General features: G+C 44.7%; 1 protein-coding gene across 2 annotated transcripts in view; it reads left to right on the top strand.

The window, feature by feature from the left end:
* Positions 1-5,904: 5,904 nt before the first annotated feature.
* Positions 5,905-16,983, top strand: part of rap1gap2a (RAP1 GTPase activating protein 2a) — a 74,461-nt gene continuing 63,382 nt past the window's right edge. For both annotated transcript variants that reach the window (XM_079733914.1, XM_079733913.1), the window contains exons 1-2: positions 5,905-6,086; positions 8,291-8,326. In XM_079733914.1, the coding sequence (XP_079590040.1) occupies positions 6,043-6,086; positions 8,291-8,326 (80 nt within the window). In that variant the 5' untranslated portion in view covers positions 5,905-6,042. The remainder of the gene's footprint in view (positions 6,087-8,290; positions 8,327-16,983) is intronic.

The raw sequence follows: 16,983 nt of genomic DNA, 5'->3' as shown, positions 1-16,983 counted from the left end.
ATTGCAGTGATTTGCTTCTATATTTGCGACTTAAATTTCCTCGAGATAGTCAAGTTTGATCGTGTGTGTGTTTGTTTGTGTTTGTTATATAGATGGACCCACACAACACACAAGTCGCATGGTGATTGTGTGTGTGCGTGTGTGTGTGTGTGTGTGTGTGTGTGTGTGTGTGTGTGTGTGTGTGTGTGTGTGTGTGTTTGTGTGTGTTTATGCCTGAATGAAACACCACCAGTGGCCATCTATACAAGTAGTTAACCTTTCTGACCCTGTTTGTTAGAGATATGCTTTGCAACATACACAATTCAAATTGAATTGTGTATTCAAATTGTGTATGTCCCCCTATAGTCATACATATTTGTCTTATTATGCCCTTTGAGACTATAATGGTGATTAAGGGCTATACAAATAAAATTGAATTGAATTGAATTATAGGGCTTCTACACCAAGGTTTCCCATCGCATGAACCGCAATAGGAGCATTGGAATGTTCGTTATTATTATGAATAGTCTTAATCATGCAGTTGCACCGTGTGGCTGGTTATGTTCTCAGCAGCTCTTCACTGTAATCTCCTTTGTTTTTGTGTGTTATTTTAATTCCTCTTATTCTTCTGTGGGTGCCGAGTCAGGCCTGCAGCATAGCCAATTGCAAGCTATGCTCCAACCAGCTTCTGCTGAATATATCAATAATGCAGACCTGGCTGAATTTATGTACCCTTTACATTCTCAATAACTGTGTACACGCACCATAAATACACACACACACACACACACACACACACACACACACACACACACACACACACACACACACACACACGTACACACATATATATATACCTACAGCGGCCACACTTCCTTAATGCTATTAAAGCCACAAACAGTTTTGATGGCTGTGAGAGCCCATGAGGCTAAGGGGCTTGAAGAATCCCAGCTACAGGAGGATGGCCGCTGTCATCCGCCCTCAGGTCCTGATAGGCCCAGACCAGTAGCTAGCTGCTGCCGCTACAAGGGTGAAAGTGAGGGTGTGGGGGGGGGGATGTCTGAGCTGACTCACGGAGCAGCTTGTTATAAAAGGTGTGTTTTCCAAAGAGACACATTGTTGTTTTTTTGCAAACATCAAACTCACATGCTGTAGTGATTCATAGTCACATAGTAGGGGTTGTCCTGTTTTTGATGTGTTTATTTTATTTGAGGTTTTTTCTTTCGTGTGTTCCTGTGGCGCTCAGACCATCTGCTCTATTTTCTTTGTTGATACCATTCTCGGTTCAGTCACAATAATCCATCAGGAGAGAAGCAATATTCAACCTTCCATCTCCTCCCCTCTCATTTCCTATATCTTCTTCTCTCTTCTTATCTTCTCTGTCATCTCCTATCCTCTGACCTCGCTTCTTTTCTCCTCCATTCTCTTCTCTCATCTCCTCTGCTTTCCTCTCTCCCATCGCATCTATCCTGTATTTTTCCCTCTGCTTTCCTCCCTCCTCCCTCTTCTCTCCTCTCCTATCACGTCTCAATCCCAGTCATTTCATTAACATCCTTGCATCACTCTTTTCCTTTTAATTTCCCAATCCCTTCCCTTTCCTTCACAGGTCCATTATTTGGCCTCGATATTTGCCAATCTCAGCCCATCTATCTTTTTGATTTGTTTCTGGCCACCGCTATGTCAGTGGCATCATAACTCTTTAGCTTTGGGTGTGTGGGCTTCAGAGCTTGAGGAAGTGTTGTTTTATCATTATTTTGTTGGGGTTCCTTTGCTTGCGCCTGTCCCTAAAGTCTGGTGAACTGGCAGTCAGGGGATGTGTGAATTAAATGGATGCCGTGTCTGTCTGTCTGTCTGTCTGTCTGTCTGTCTGTCTGTCTGTCTGACTCTCTCTATCTCTCTCTCCCCCTCTCTCTCTCTCTCTCTCTCTCTCTCTCTCTCTCTCTCTCTCTCTCTCTCTTCCCCCAACCCCCTCTGATCAATCTTGTCTGAAAGAGTGAACATGGGAAAAGAAGAGGGGCTCAAGGCACTATGGAGATTGTGTGGGAGGATGAAGAGCCCTGTGTGTCCTTTGGTGCTTGTTTGTGTGCCTTTTGGTGATTTGGTGTTGTGTGTGTGTGTGTGTCTATATGCATAACAGTATGGGGATGTGTGTGTGTGTGTGTGTGTGTGTGTGTGTGTGTGTGTGTGTGTGTGTGTGTGTGTGTGTGTGTGTGAGCAAAGATGTAAAGATGATGCTACCATGCTTGTGAGTGTGAGACAGTTGGTGAGCATGGAGGGGGGAAGGGGGAGATGAGGACTGTAGGGGATCACCCCTCCCCCCCACACACCCTGCTCAGCTCCAGTTTGTGCAGAAATCACAAACACATCCTTGTTGTGGAATCACTGCAGGCATGTGAAAGCACACACGCATACGCACACCCACACACACACTGCCATAGCGTTAGACATGCAACCACAATAATTCCGTGACCAAGGCATCCACACGCGTACACACACACTGCCATACTGGTACACATACACATGCCCATCTACACACACCAATGCACACAAATATAAAAATAATGAACCCAATATCCCTGCAAATATTTCACAAGTTAATAGCTAGAGTCTAGCAGTAGAGTGTAGCGATTTGTGGGTTGTTTCTTTTCAATTTTAGTTTTTGGGTTGTAAAAAGTTAGACAGATGAGGAGGCGGTTAGGGAAACAGAGGAGCTAATGATTCAGCTCTGTCTAGATATCAACACCCTCGCCTCTCCTCAAACTTTCACTAGCGCTTTGGAAGGGATTTGTGGCTGTGTGTGTGAAGAAGGTATGTGTGTGTGCGTGTGTGTGTGTGTGCGTAGAGGGTGTGTGTGCCGTGGATGTGTGTGTGGAGGGTGTGTATATGTGTGTGTTTGTGTGTGTGGTGGTTGTGTGTGTGTGCGGTGGGTGTATGTGTGTGCAGTGGGTGTGTGTGTGTGGAGGGTGATTCGTTGGTAAGATGCATCACCCCCATCTGCAAGTTTCTCGCCCCCATAAGGGTACCCGTCAGATGACTAAACACTTTGATTATAGAGAGAGAGAGAATCCGCAGCAAGAGGAATGAGATGGAAGGAGCAGAGGGAAAAAATTATTGAAATTTGAGAATCAAGTAAGAAAATAAAAATAAACAGCATTTAGGAGAATGAATAAAATAGGGTGGGAAAGGTACACACCACGACTTGACATCCACTTGACACGGGTATCTTATTATCCTTCAGCGCAACCATTCATCTTCTAACATTAATTCAATTATCATGAGACTGTGACATTTTACATGTCCATTGTCACCGACAAGAACTAGTAGGATTAAGTATGAAACACTTTGTGTCATCCATCTGTTTGGGTAACAATTACTTGTGTCTAGCGTTGAAGCCCTAATGAGTGGGTATTATCTATCTGTGTAAAGCCAGCCTCCTACTTATCGAGATACTTGCACAGAGCAGTATCGGGCTCTGGCCGAAGTGTAAAAAAAACATCCTGTGCTCTTTCTGAAACCACTTTTCCTTGACCTCGATGGAAAACGTCAAGGAAATATGTGAAGAAGAATCCATCGGGGCAACCCTGTTTCTAGCAGAATCCGACTGGGCTTTCTAGACTACATAATTATGTCGGGGGATTTGGTTATGCAAGCTGGGCAAACTTGGTATATTCAAGTTAACCTTTCGTTCTTTATAAATGTAGATTCTAGTTTGTGTACATTGTGTTAATAAGCTCAATGTGAGTGTCGGCTTAATGTTTGGACAAAAATAGAGCAGGCGAAGTGGCTGACTCATTCAGCTTAATCCATAGATGATTAAGCCGAGTGGTGTGCGTGTGGAAGTGAACTGAACACCCTCCAGGGCTTCTGAACAGCCAGACCACTGGGCGGCGCTAGAAGGCCATCGTGCTGGAGGAACCGGGCGGGGGGATAGGCCAGGAGGACAATGATGTATTGTAAGCAATAACTACAGAACCATCCTGCCTCTCTGAGCTTACAGCTAGAGCAGCTTTGGGGCTAATAATTCATCATCGTTTGCTCTCAGTGAACTGACTCAGTGGGACCCTAATTACTGGTCTACCAGTCTGTATTCTAGAAGAACATTACGATGTATTACGCTCACTTTAAACATAGGGTCTGAAACACAGGTTTCGTATTTTATTGAATTGTGTTCAATGGGCATAGGGCATTCTGTCTCATCGACTCTACACAATGCCATTTGTATTTGCATTGTGTAAACACACCAGAAATAAATGTATATGCTCCCTCATTAAAACCATTACTTCATAACTTCTAACCCACCGGAACACTTCCACCCTCCACGCAAACACACACACAAACACACAACCCTGCACGCACACAACCCCGCATGGACTGCACACAATGCGTATCTGCCCTTGAAATGAAATCACATTACGCCAAAGGAGCTTTTTATTACGACGCAATCAACAAGGTGACTTGCGATGGAGAGACGGGCCAGGTGTGCACGCCCACTCGTCTGAACGTCAGCTGAACAAGGAGACAGAGAGGGAGAGAGGGAGATAGACAGGGGGAGGGAGGGGGGGGGGGGGGAGAGAGAGATGGAGGGAGAGAGGGCAGGAGCGAGCAAGAGAGAGAGGAAGCTAAACAGATAAGACATGCATATTCTCTATTGATGTTCTTTCATCCTGAACGTAATGGACTGTAGTTATCGCTCATATTTCTCTTATGGCCGGCGCTCAGATCTGTTTATAGGGACAATCATAATGTCCAGGTCTATTTTAATCACTGTAATGATATTGCCTTGATGCTGATTCCATTCACATGATGTGCTTTATCTTTTTTTCTCTCATATTCTTCCAGGAGAGCATCGAAAACCTATTTCTCTTCAGTCAGTTAAAAGTGAGTTCTAAGTTATGCGGAGAGTACTAAACAGCATCGGATCACACAACTCCCTTAGATCTCCACTCCGGAAGGCTCTTGGAATTCTGTAAAGGAGAAGTGGATGGTCGAGTAATGCAGTCTTATAACAAAGACAGAGGAAACTTTTTCCTTTGCACATTCCAGTAGTTGTAGTAGCTGTTGACCATGAGCGTAGAAAGGAAGGAGGCAAGGAGGAAGGAAGCGAGGAAGTACACAGCCACTAGATACCCCTTTAGAAAGCAAATACAGTTTACATAACAACTGCCACATATTTATAGCTCCGCCTTTTTCCTATTTGGACTATTATAAACAAAAGTACCCCAGCTCTACCCTGCTCTTACTGAATCCTCCACCAGCCTCTCCTAAATGCTTCTATGTCTCATTCCGAAACCAAACAATATGCAGAAGTATGTTTTTTGCCTCTGAAGTCATCGTGCCAAGGTTCTCATGGATTAGCTTGTATGCGTTGACACTGGGGCATGCATAAGTACGAGCCACACGACATGGTCACTAAGGTGCTAAACAACACAGGAAGTGACCACACTACCACTTCCTGTTTTTGGACATGAAGGGTGTGTGTGATGATGGGTCACCCACGGCATGTTGGGTGGGTGGGGAGCAGATGCGGTTGCTTGTAGTTATGAGCAAGAAACCACTGTCTGAGTGTGTTTATGTGTTAAACAAAGCCGGTCAGATGAGAGGTGATAAGTCATGCCTCAACATGCTCCCGGCCTGGTGAATGTGTGCTTGTGTATAATGTATAAATATGTGTGTGTGTGTGTGTGTGTGTGTGTGTGTGTGTGTGTGTGTGTCTGTTATTACGTGTGGGTGTGTGTGTGTGTGTGTGTGTGTGTGTGTCTGTTATTACGTGTGGGTGTGTGCGTGCGTGTGTGTGTGTGTGTGTGTGTGTGTGTGCGAGCCACAGCAGATGCGGCAGGTGGAGAAAGTAGCCAAAGAACCGAGGCACAGGGAGACAAGAAAAGGAAACGGAAGCAAAAATGCCAGTGAGAGAGAGAGAGAGAGAGAGAGAGAGAGAGAGAGTGAGAGAGCTAGAGCGTGAGAGAGCTAGAAAACGGTTCAGAACAGCAAGCAGAGTTGGAGTTAGAGAGAGACAAACGGACAGAGAGTCATAAAGAGGGAGAGGACGACTGCTGTGAACTGAAAATGCTGAGGAGAAAGAGGAGCGTGTCCTTTGGTGGATTCGGATGGTAGGTGGCCTTTTCATCGGACCCCCACTATAAGGTGGTGTGTTTATGTGTGTGTGTGTGTGTGTGTGTGTGTGTGTGTGTGTGATGAGTGTGCATAGTTACATATTATTGCCCAAAGGTATAAGGTGTGAGTGTGTGTATGTTTCTGTGCATTTTGTGAGGTACTCTGGGTGTAGACGGTGCAAAAATACAGTATTTCCAGAGAGGAAGGATGGGTGGAGTGTCTTACCTCTAACAGTTTTCCCTCTGATTAACATTGTGTGTGTGTGTGGTTGTGTTCGTGTGTGTGTGTGTGTGTGTGTGTGTGTGTGTGTGTGTGTGTGTGTGAGCATTGCTGCTTCAGTTTATGATGTCTCCATGCTGGAGGGACTAACTGAGAATCCACAGGCGGTTTTGTCTCCTGACGTTGTCACACACACACACACACACACACACACACACACACACACACACACACACACACACACACACACACACACACACACACACACACACACACACACACACAACACCCATGCAGAGGGTGTGTCTTTCGTAGGTAACGTGAGGTGCACCTTTTGCAGCCACCTATATGTGCTGCTGAAAAGTAGATTTTCCGCGTGGGTAAAAGCATGCAAGTTAGCCATGCTGACTGCACCCCCCCTGCAGAGAAAAGTGCTTTAACTCTGGAGCCTCCTAGCAGCTCAAGGCAGCAGCTGACGCGCGAAAGGCCAGGATGCACATCGAGTCGAGAGGAGACGGTGGACGGAGCGCTGGGAACACTTTGTGTGCTGTGTGGGGAGAACCGCCACCGTGTTCACACTGGTCCTCTAGAGACTGTTCTTAGTCAAAGTCAGAGTTCAACTGTTCATTTACTAGCTACGTTTTCTTTGCCCCACAGGAGTATTATGGAAAGTCAATGACGCTAATGAAGCGTCATTGAAGCTAAGATGCAAATTAATCAGGAGTCACACAACACTGCTGGTGTTGATAAAAAAAAGGACACAGGTCGCACAAGTGAAAGCCGCCCTCTGTGCTGGTGCTGTGGTGAGGCGTGGACTGGGGATGCGCTATTCAGAGCCCCTGGAAAACATTTCAAAAGATATTTAAAACATCAAGCTTGAGGGTGCAAGAGCGAGAACAGTAAACCTGTCTGTTTGTGTGAGGGGATAGGTGAGGGTGTGGGAATGTTTGTGTGTGTTGTGTAGGTGTTTCTTTGGTTGTGTTTGTGTGTGTGTGTGTGTGTGTGTTTGGTGTGTGTGTGTGTGTGTTCATAGTTTAGGTGTAGTTAGTTTGTACGCTTAGGTTGTAGGTGCGTGTGGGTGTATTTATTTTTGTTTGTGTATGTTTGTACGCATGTACCTGTGTGTGTGTGTGTGTGGTTGTGTGTGTGTGTGTGTGTGTGTGTGTGTGTGTGTGTGTGTGTGTGTGGGTGTGAGAAATTAGGCTGCATCCTGCGTGGTAAAGTATCTCCAAATGAATGATATTACTGAAACACTGTCTCAATAGAGTGAAAGCAGAGTCCTACCCCCCCCCCCCCCGGTCTAACGCTCCTTGCCCTGCACAGCATAACAGATTATACAGACAGCTGTCATCAGTGTGTGTCAGACCATACATTACAAGCCATTCAAATAAATATGACCTATTTACATTTACGCCGTGTTTAAAGAGCCACACTCACACACATGTATTAAAAATCCAGGAGAATTATAGAGAGCTGGTGAATGTATTTATAAAACGATGCGGCACACTATCAACAGGGTGATTTGTGTGGTTGTTGATGTTACGAATGCTGAGTGTTTTCACTTGGCACAGTGAGAGCTGAGGCGTGTAGCCGTCCCTCACATACACCAGGTGAACCCTGTCAAGGAACTGGTCTTGGTCAGAGTTACCAAAGGTGACCTTCTAGCAAGAAGTGCGTTATCACAAAACACTGTTTTTCTTCCTCCTTGTCCTCTCTGAGTTATTGGTAGTCATCCTTCATCTCACACACGGGGTTCTGTTGGATTGAGGGGCACAGACCCAATGGGCCTACAGTCCATCTACTTTATTTATGTTGTGTTACGGTCACAGTGACTCATCATCTTTCGAATGAAACTGTACATCAAATGCAGCTTGAAAGAAACGCCATTTTGATATTTGCCGTTAATCAGTTTGAACACAGTACTTCAGCTATTATCTTTCTCTCTCTCTCTCTCTTCTCTATGTCTCTCTCTTTCCTCTAGGATCGACAAGTCCAGTTTGTCTGCCCTAAAAGCCAGGTAAGACCTTTATCATTTATTTACTGTTTTTTTCTTTAGCAGGGGACCCAAGTGGGACACGTTTGTGTACTTAAACAGCAAATAAAATGGAGAGGGTATTTAAAATCTTCAAGAACTCCAGAATGTGATAAAGTCTATTCAAACAGCAATTCATTGGCTTATTGTAGAAGGAGTCTTCATTACAAACATTTTTACAATTTGCAAGAAAACTCGTACCACACCCACGGAGCATAAACACACCACAAGGAGGGCTTTTAAACAATTGGTTCTGTTGAGAAAGAACTGCACTGTCACCTGTCCCAGACTTCATCAGGATCTATCCTCAGAGCCGCTCCCTGGCGACTGGGGGAAGGCATCAAGTGCCTGGGTTTTTCGTTACACTGTGATGATATTGTTGTGTATTCGCAGCTTGGGGGGTACTTCAGACTAAATGAGAACAGGGGGCAGGGGGCTCAGGCTGGGGTGTCCTGCTGCATGCGTAGGATGTGGAGGAACAAAGATGAGAGAAAACGCGCGATTGTCAACACATTCCGGTTTCCCCAAACAGCCATGTTGTTGCTTTTATTTTGTTGTGTACGTTGTGCTGATGCCGTTTCTTTTTGTATAGTTACCACCTTATGTAATGGTGTTACGCAACACTCTTGTTCATCATGCTGCTTTCGGGCAACGAGATACCCTATGTCTTTGGGTGGCATGTGAAACAAGTGGAATTATAATCGCCATGCTATTTTTATCCAAAAAAGCATCCGAGGTCTGCCAGGGGCTACACTGTTGGGCCTACGGTGGCTCACGCTATAATTGGGAAAACAACACCTGAACCGACACCCAGCATTGCGACGTTGCCGCTGGAGTTGTAGTCGACGTGACAAAATAAGGGGTTGCAGTGAGATGCGCATTTCATGCTTGACAATATGGTGAGGCTGAATCAATAGCGTTTACCTCTTTAATGGCCTGCTCACAGTAAATGTCCACCTATGCAGCCGCCGCCATCACTCGTGCACGTCAATCAGGGATGGTGAAATAAAGGAGCAAGCCTCCCTAAGGAGAGGTCTTCAGCACTGTCTGTCAGTCTGTGGGTTTGTCTGTCTGTCTGTCTGTCTGTCTGTCTGTCAGTCTCTCTCTCTCTCACTCTCACCCTCACTCTCTCTCTCTGTTGATCAATCTATCTATCTATCTTTGTGTGTGTGTGTAAATCCTGCCTAGGTGTCATAAGGCTGTGTGTGGTGAATATGAATGAGTGAGTCGTGACTCCTACTGCTGCTGTCCCACACTACCCTCACTATAGCCTTGTGTGTGTGTGTGTGTGTGTGTGTGTGTGTGTGTGTGTGTGTGAGAGAGAAACAGAGAGAGAGACAGAGATGGAGTGGTATAGAGATAGGGAGAAAGATAGAGAATGTCTATGTGTAAGGCTGCACCTCCTTTTTGGCCCTTGACCTTTTCTGCTGTTATCCTTCGGGGCTTGATGACTGATATATTAGTCTTGCCAGTCTCTCTTAATGTCTGACCCCACTGACCCCCATCGAGGGACGAACAGTTGAATTAATTGCTGGATAGATCCAGAGACAAACGGTTGGATTGATTGCTGGGTGTGTGGGTGGGGGATGGACGGATGAGCCGCTCAATGCAGTGGCTAGCTTGGGTTGTGGGGTCGGTTGGTGGGGGGGTTGGAGGCTGGGGTTGGACTGGAGGGAGGGTCGGAAGGATGGAGCTGTCAATGGACCGGAACGTGTTTACATGCGACATGCATTTGTACCCTGACACAAGCTACCTTGAAGCTTCTTCCTGCCCTGATTCCCCCTGTTGCCTCTAGTCTAGACCTTTGTCCAGGCTTGGCGGACTGGGTTGAGGTCCTTTGTGGGAGGCTTTGTGAGTGCCAGGTGAGCGTAATGGAAGAGGAGAGGGGTATTGAGGGGGGGGAGTGGGGAGTAAAAGAGAAGGAGGCCTGGAGGAGGTACGGCTCTGGCAGCGTCTGCAGCTTGGTGGCCTTCCTCTCATCTTTTGTTTTCGGCTTTTGATTTATTTATCTATTCCCCCCTCCTGACCCCTCCCCCCCCCGCTGCTCTTTGTCACCCTCCTGCCTTTACTCCTTTTATTTTTCTGATCCTTTCTCTGCTCTGTCTGTCTCTCTTTCCCGGTCTGTCTGTTTCGCTCCCTCTATCCCTCTTTCTCAGTTTTTCTTTTTTTTCTGTCTGTTTCTGTCTTTCTGTCTCTGTGTGTCTGTGTGTCTCTCTCACTCTCACTCTCTATCTCTCAGTACGCTCTGGGATTAATTGCTTGTGGTTTTGTCTCGTTTACCTCTGTTCCTCCGCTGCCGCTGGCTTCTACAATTGGTATTTTTGCATCACAAAGTACAACAGCTCATTAATCCCTCCATAATCAGAGCCACGGAGGTTGTTGTGTGCGTGTATGTGCATTTGTGAGAGTGTATGTGCTTTGGTGTGAAGTGGTGGCTCTTCTGAATGAGTAATACGAAAGAACAAATGGGCAGAATTGAGTGGATGGAGGATTAAAGACATGGACCAGACAGCGACAGACAGACAGCAAATGAAGAAAGAGCAGGGGGTGGGGGGGGGGGTTGGGAGGCGGTAGGGAATCAGAAACGAAGGTGTTTGCATCACAGAAGGTCCCTGATAGACACTGTATTACCATGCCTCGCAAACTGTGGTAAGTCTCTGCCTTTAATCCCTTCATCGGCTTCACCAAGAGAGCTTCTCTTTCCAATTTCAATGTATGTCTCTATTTTATTGTTTTTTTTTGTTTCTGTTTGAATATTTTTCTTTCCATGTAGGCACCTGGTGGTGGCGGCGTTGTCAATTATACGTGCAATATAAATGTGTTATTAATATCCTGTGGGAGAAAGATAACAGGTTGGAGTTGAAGCTGCGGTGTGGTGCTTGCATTTTTCATTGGTTTGTGCTGTATCGTATTTATTGTTTATCTGTTGGATCTGAGGATTCGTGTTGCAGTCTCTGGTACCGAAGCTTCAACCGCGGTACTTTAATGACAAGGAAACACATCATACGTCTCAAAGTAGTGAGAGGTGGCAATGTAGGGAAGATCGGAGCGAATTGAATTGGATGTGGTGTATAAAGGTGCTTGCATAACGACATAGTGATTAAAAAAGGGATGGTTCATCCTACATATATTCACTGAGCTAATGCGATACACACAGCAATTAGCAGCTATTACATTTACATTTAGGGCATTTAGCAGACGCTTTTATCCAAAGCGACTTACAATAGGTGCATTTGTTACAATAAGTACATTTGTCATAAGTGAAACAATATATCGCTGTCGGTACAGTAAAGACGTTCATAGAACCAAGTGCAAGTATTACAATCACTAGGCTAACCCATTCCCCATGTAAAGCAGCGATAGCAGCTACTGTAGATGCTACACAATTAAGTACCTTGAATAAGTGCAATGTACAAGTGCCAGGACGTACAACATTCAATGGTGGCTGTGCATTGGTTTCTATGCAGAGTCGAGATGAACTCTGAACAGGTGAGTTTTGAGTCTTTTGCGGAAGCTGGTGAGCGACTCTGCGGTCCTGACATCGGTAGGAAGCTCGTTCCACCACTGAGGTCCCAAAACAGAGAAAAGTTGTGACTTTGCTGATCGACCTTTGCTATTAGCTATTAGAAACGCTGTTGTGGTCATAGTTTTAATGATGATATGGGGACTGAGTCGAAAGCCAGATTCAAATATAACTTTTAGATTCTACCAAGCTTCTGATACCACCCTGTGGATGGAGTCATCCATGGTCAGATCTTCTTGCATCTCTGTGTGTAGCCACAGCAACCACACAATTTCCCATGGGCGGGATCATTCAAGTTCTGCCTTATCTCTGACTGATCTTGTGACCTCCCACTAGCTGCCAGTGGGTGTGATCTGTGCGGTCGCTCTCACACACACTCACATACACGCACAGACACACACACACGCCCACAGACACGAATGCACGCACGCACATGCGCACATACATGCACATGGGGAAACAACTTGCAGACTTGCAAATTTAAAATAGCATTGATCCAGATAGAATGATGACGATGAGATTGATTTCATGGTTTAGATTAACACTTAATTTGACATATCCATGTTGGAAAATGATGATGAGGATTTGAAACAATAGAAAAGAAGCAGCATTATGTTCAGAAAATATGGGTTAAACAGAGTCAATTTAACATTTTACGAAAAAATCATTATCTCAATGAATTGCTGTCCTTTCTCTTTGAACTTTAACTTCTTGAGCCATATTCCCTCTTCCTTTTTTTTAATAGCCTAAATTAAGGGCAGGTGTTAGTGTTATCTTTCTCCGAACGTCACGGAAAAGTCCCACCCGATCACGGCTATTTCTGGAGGCTGGCATTTACTCTTCCTGCGCGGGGGTTCTGTATTACAGAACCATAGACTACTGTAGGGCCACTAAACAAACAGCACACGTGTAATATCGTCCTGCCCCAGAGCCGTAATAAACGTACTCCGCTGTGAAAACAGCGGAGGACGGCCAGAGCCTGTTTACTCAGCATTGATTTGACAGGTTCATAGTGCGGCAATCCTCCGTGTGTATTATATTGATTTACAGTGTGCCTTCAAACATTAAATAGCTTTCTATCCGCTAACACAGCAAAACAGCACAGCGTTCATCTTTCGCGTAGTATCTATCGTGACTTTTCAGTCACTTCTTCTTTTGAAGTCCATGTTTATCATGGTGTTGTGTAACAGTTTGTGTGTGTGTTTGTATGTCTGTGTTTGCGTATGCATGTGCTTGCAGTCGTACAACTCAGATGTGAATGCATGCTTGCGTTCGTATTTTATCGGTATTGCTTGTATAATGTCGTCTCTGCGTTGTCCGCCGGCTGATGGTAAAGGGTCTGCAGATTAACAATGCAAAATGCCCTGGCAAGGATCTGTCCTGTGTCTGCAGTTATGTGCATTCGCCATATCCGAAGGAGGCGCTGCTCTCGATATCCTTAAACACTGAAGACCACAGAATCCTACAGAGTGCATCCTGCATCTGTTAATGTATATGTTCCATAATGACTTCACTTCCTCTCACGTTCCATGTGAACAATGTTCACATAGGACTCCGGGTTGGGTGTGACTGTGAGAAAACAGGTAGAGAAACCAGACTGGAAAGAGGTTCAGTTCATTGGAAGGTGAGGTGTGATGCTCCACCCTTCCGAGTAAGTTGTGGTCAGGAAATTTCACACTTCCTCAGCCAAAACACTTGACGCTATGAAAAATGCAGCTTGGTGATTTGTTTAATAGGCGTAAACCCCCATCGAAAAATTGCATGCTGACCTTTGAATTTATTTCTCATTGCATCACGAAGGGGATATGTGATGGCGCTGCGTGTTTAACAGGCTTCCTTACATCAGGAGTCATCCGCGTCTTAACCACTAGAGGGAGACCTCGTAACATTTACCGAGCAGCAGTCAACTGGCATCCTCTCTTCTTTTCGATGCTCGTGCCCTCTATTCATGCAAACAATAATGTCATTATTCCTCTCCAAATTGTTATATTGCAAAAGTTCAGTTTGCACAAAATACAAATCAATTAGGCTATGATATGTAAGTATTGCTTGCGCTAAGGCCTACGAGGAAGATAATTCGTTTTAGGTAATTAGATTTCAAAGTATCCTTAATGGTTTTAGAATTATTGTTTTTTAAGTCATGTATCTCAATACATAAATCGTAACCCATCATAAAAACATTCACAGTCAAGTGAATTAAAATGACCGCTAGAGAGCGGTAGTTTACCGTCTCCCTTGACATAAGGTTGTTTCTCCGCCACCTGTTACGTTTTACCTGTTGAATCTGTACTGCAAACGGCTCCACACGGTTCAATGTTTATATGCCTTTGAAATCCAGACTTTTAATCAATGTGAGCTATCATCACTTGCATATATATATGAAGACAGTGGCATATTACTTTGTTTATGTGTTTGTATTGTTTCCATTATGAACCATATAGGGAACAGAAGACAGTTGCTATGGCAGCATTAGGTGATGCTTGCCTGTGGGATTGTCCACTATTTGTGATTTCCATGGTGAAAGGGACTGGAGCATCTAGCCTAGCAACCAGACTGCCTTTCCAGTTGATCAAAGTGCAGTGCAAGTGGGGAAAAAAGGCAATAATTAGCTTGCATTGTCATTGTCACCCATGTGGATAAATAATGTCTCTTGAAATCCCTTAGGCGGGGTAATAAGATGTCTCTATAGGCGTTGCCAGGGACGTCCCTAGGAATTCTGGGCCCCCTGACAGAATTCAGTTATGGACCCCCCCCCCCCCCCCCCAACATATATACATTTTAAATATTATATATTCATTCACATTTTATAATCATTAAATATTGGGTAATACTGGGTCAAAATTGGGTAGTCATTATCATCATCAAGGATACAGGGAATGCAGAAAAGTGCATTGAAACTCTTGCTATGGACTAACCAGTCCCTCTTTACCTTTACCCTGCCATTTGGTGTCTTTGAATATTTAAGGAAATCAGGGAAAGGCTTTCCCTCTCCATCGTTGGGCATCTCCTCATCTTCCCTAACAGCAATCTATCTGAAAATACTTGCCCTGTCATTGTCAGTCAATCTTGCTGGCCACAAACCTGGGTCAACAGAAAGCAGCTGATCTGGGTCTGAGACCAGTACATGTGGCTCATCTGCCTGTGGCTCACATCTGTCTGACATGTCCCTCATTTCAGCCTCACTTGGTTCCTCCACTTCCTCATCAGTGCTGCTTCTTCTTAGACTGTCCTCCTTCTCCCCTTCTTCTATTTCAACCTCACTGGTTTCTTCTGTGGGTTCATCATGGCTTGAAGAGGGCCCTGACTCTAAGATACATCATATAATTCAGAATATCCTGGGGCTGCATCTGTGCATGAGGGCAGTTTTCATTAGCTAATGTCAACAGCTATCATGCTATGGCTGGCAAGCAGTATGGAATGTTAATCATTGCATTATCTCCATTTATACCATGGTCTGGGTGAATTCTCGATTCTGATTGACTGAAGGGTGTAGGTTAAAAAGTGACACCTAGGAAAGACGTTGACGCTATGGCCACGTTGCTTTGCAACGCCTGCATACGGGAGATATTAAATAGTCTGCTCGACTTGTAAAAAAAAAAAAAAAACCTCACGATTTTAACTCTAAAACACATTAAAGTATTTTTAAATTGATTAAATATTTATTTCTTTTGTAAGTGACCATGGTATAAAGCGGGATAATGCCCTTCGAGGTGTCCATTAACAGAAATGAATGGACTTCGCGGAAGCAACCGCGGAGGACGGTTCACTGGACACCTCGTCTGGCATTATCCCTTACATTTGTCAACATTACACATTACACCTGACATTTCCTTTTCAGTAACAATGTAGGCTATTTGTAGATAGGTAGGCTATTGGATATCATGTTTATGGTAATGCAATCCAAATCTTTTCAGTTTTATCATCCAGTGCAGACTGTAATTATTTTAGCTACAGTAGTGCTAGCTGCTAGGCTAGGCTTGTTATCAGGTTGTTTGGAAAGTGTAGAGGGAGGGAATATACCTTTCTTGGTAAAAAAACTGGGTGACCAACTGTCGGCCCCTTTGAGCTCTTTCCTCTCTTTCTTTCCTCACTTTCCTGCCCTGACAACCTGACTTCTTCATTTCACCGACCGGCATACACACAAACTGACTTTAGACTGCTAGTGTGACTGCACTTGGTTCACCACGATCTGCCTTGCTACTTTGCTCTGCAGTAGCGTAAGACTTGGTCCGTACCAAATAATGACAAATGAGAGGGGTGATAATAGGGTGAAGACTTTCTAATGATTTTGTAAAAATGGAGAAACAAACCACATGTTCATTTAATTTGAGGATTTAATCCGAAAAATAAAATTAAAAGAAATATGAATAAATATTTCGCCAAAACTTACTTGCATATAGTTGTAATAATACCAGTTCCAGTGGGGCGCCGCAGTCAGTGCTGCGCCCCTGGAATCATCCTAACTTACCCCCCCCAAGGACGTCGCTGTGTGTGTCTTTGTGTGTGTGTGTGTGTGTGTGTGTGTGTGTGTGTGTGTGTGTGTGTGTGTGTGTGTGTGTGTGTGTGTGTTTGCATCTTCATCACAGTAATGTTCCAGCTATATGTCAATCTTCCTTCTCTGTAGGATACCGTGGTCGAAAAGCTCTGGTTTCATAAGATGGACACTAATGTGTGTGTGTGTGGGTCTGTGTGTGTGTGTGTGTGTGTGTGTGTGTGTGTGTGTGTGTGTGTGTGTCTGCACGTGCACATGTGTTTATGCATGTGCACATGTGTGGGTTTCTGTATGTTTAGATGAAATTGAAACATACAGTAAGTTAAAACAAATGTACCCCTACCCCCAAAACAAGTCTGGGGAGAGCGCGGTGCCCCCCTCATTATGGGATTCTGACAGGTTTATGTAAATTATAACAAAGATCTAAATGTCTCCATCCATCTGTCAAGTCCCTCCGTCCGTCCGTCAGCTTCGGCATTGTGCTCGGTTTGTGTCTTGAGTCTGTGAAACGCGGAGCCATCCATTTCACATCCGAGTCTCCTTTTCCTCTGCTTGAAAATGCCCAGGAATATTGTGACAAGCTAGATTGCATGTGTGTCTTGTACAAGTGGCGCCCCTGGCATTGAC

This window comes from Pollachius pollachius (assembly GCF_949987615.1).
Source record: "Pollachius pollachius genome assembly, chromosome: 3".
Lineage (NCBI taxonomy): Eukaryota > Metazoa > Chordata > Actinopteri > Gadiformes > Gadidae > Pollachius > Pollachius pollachius.
This window is presented reverse-complemented; position numbering and strand designations above follow the sequence as displayed.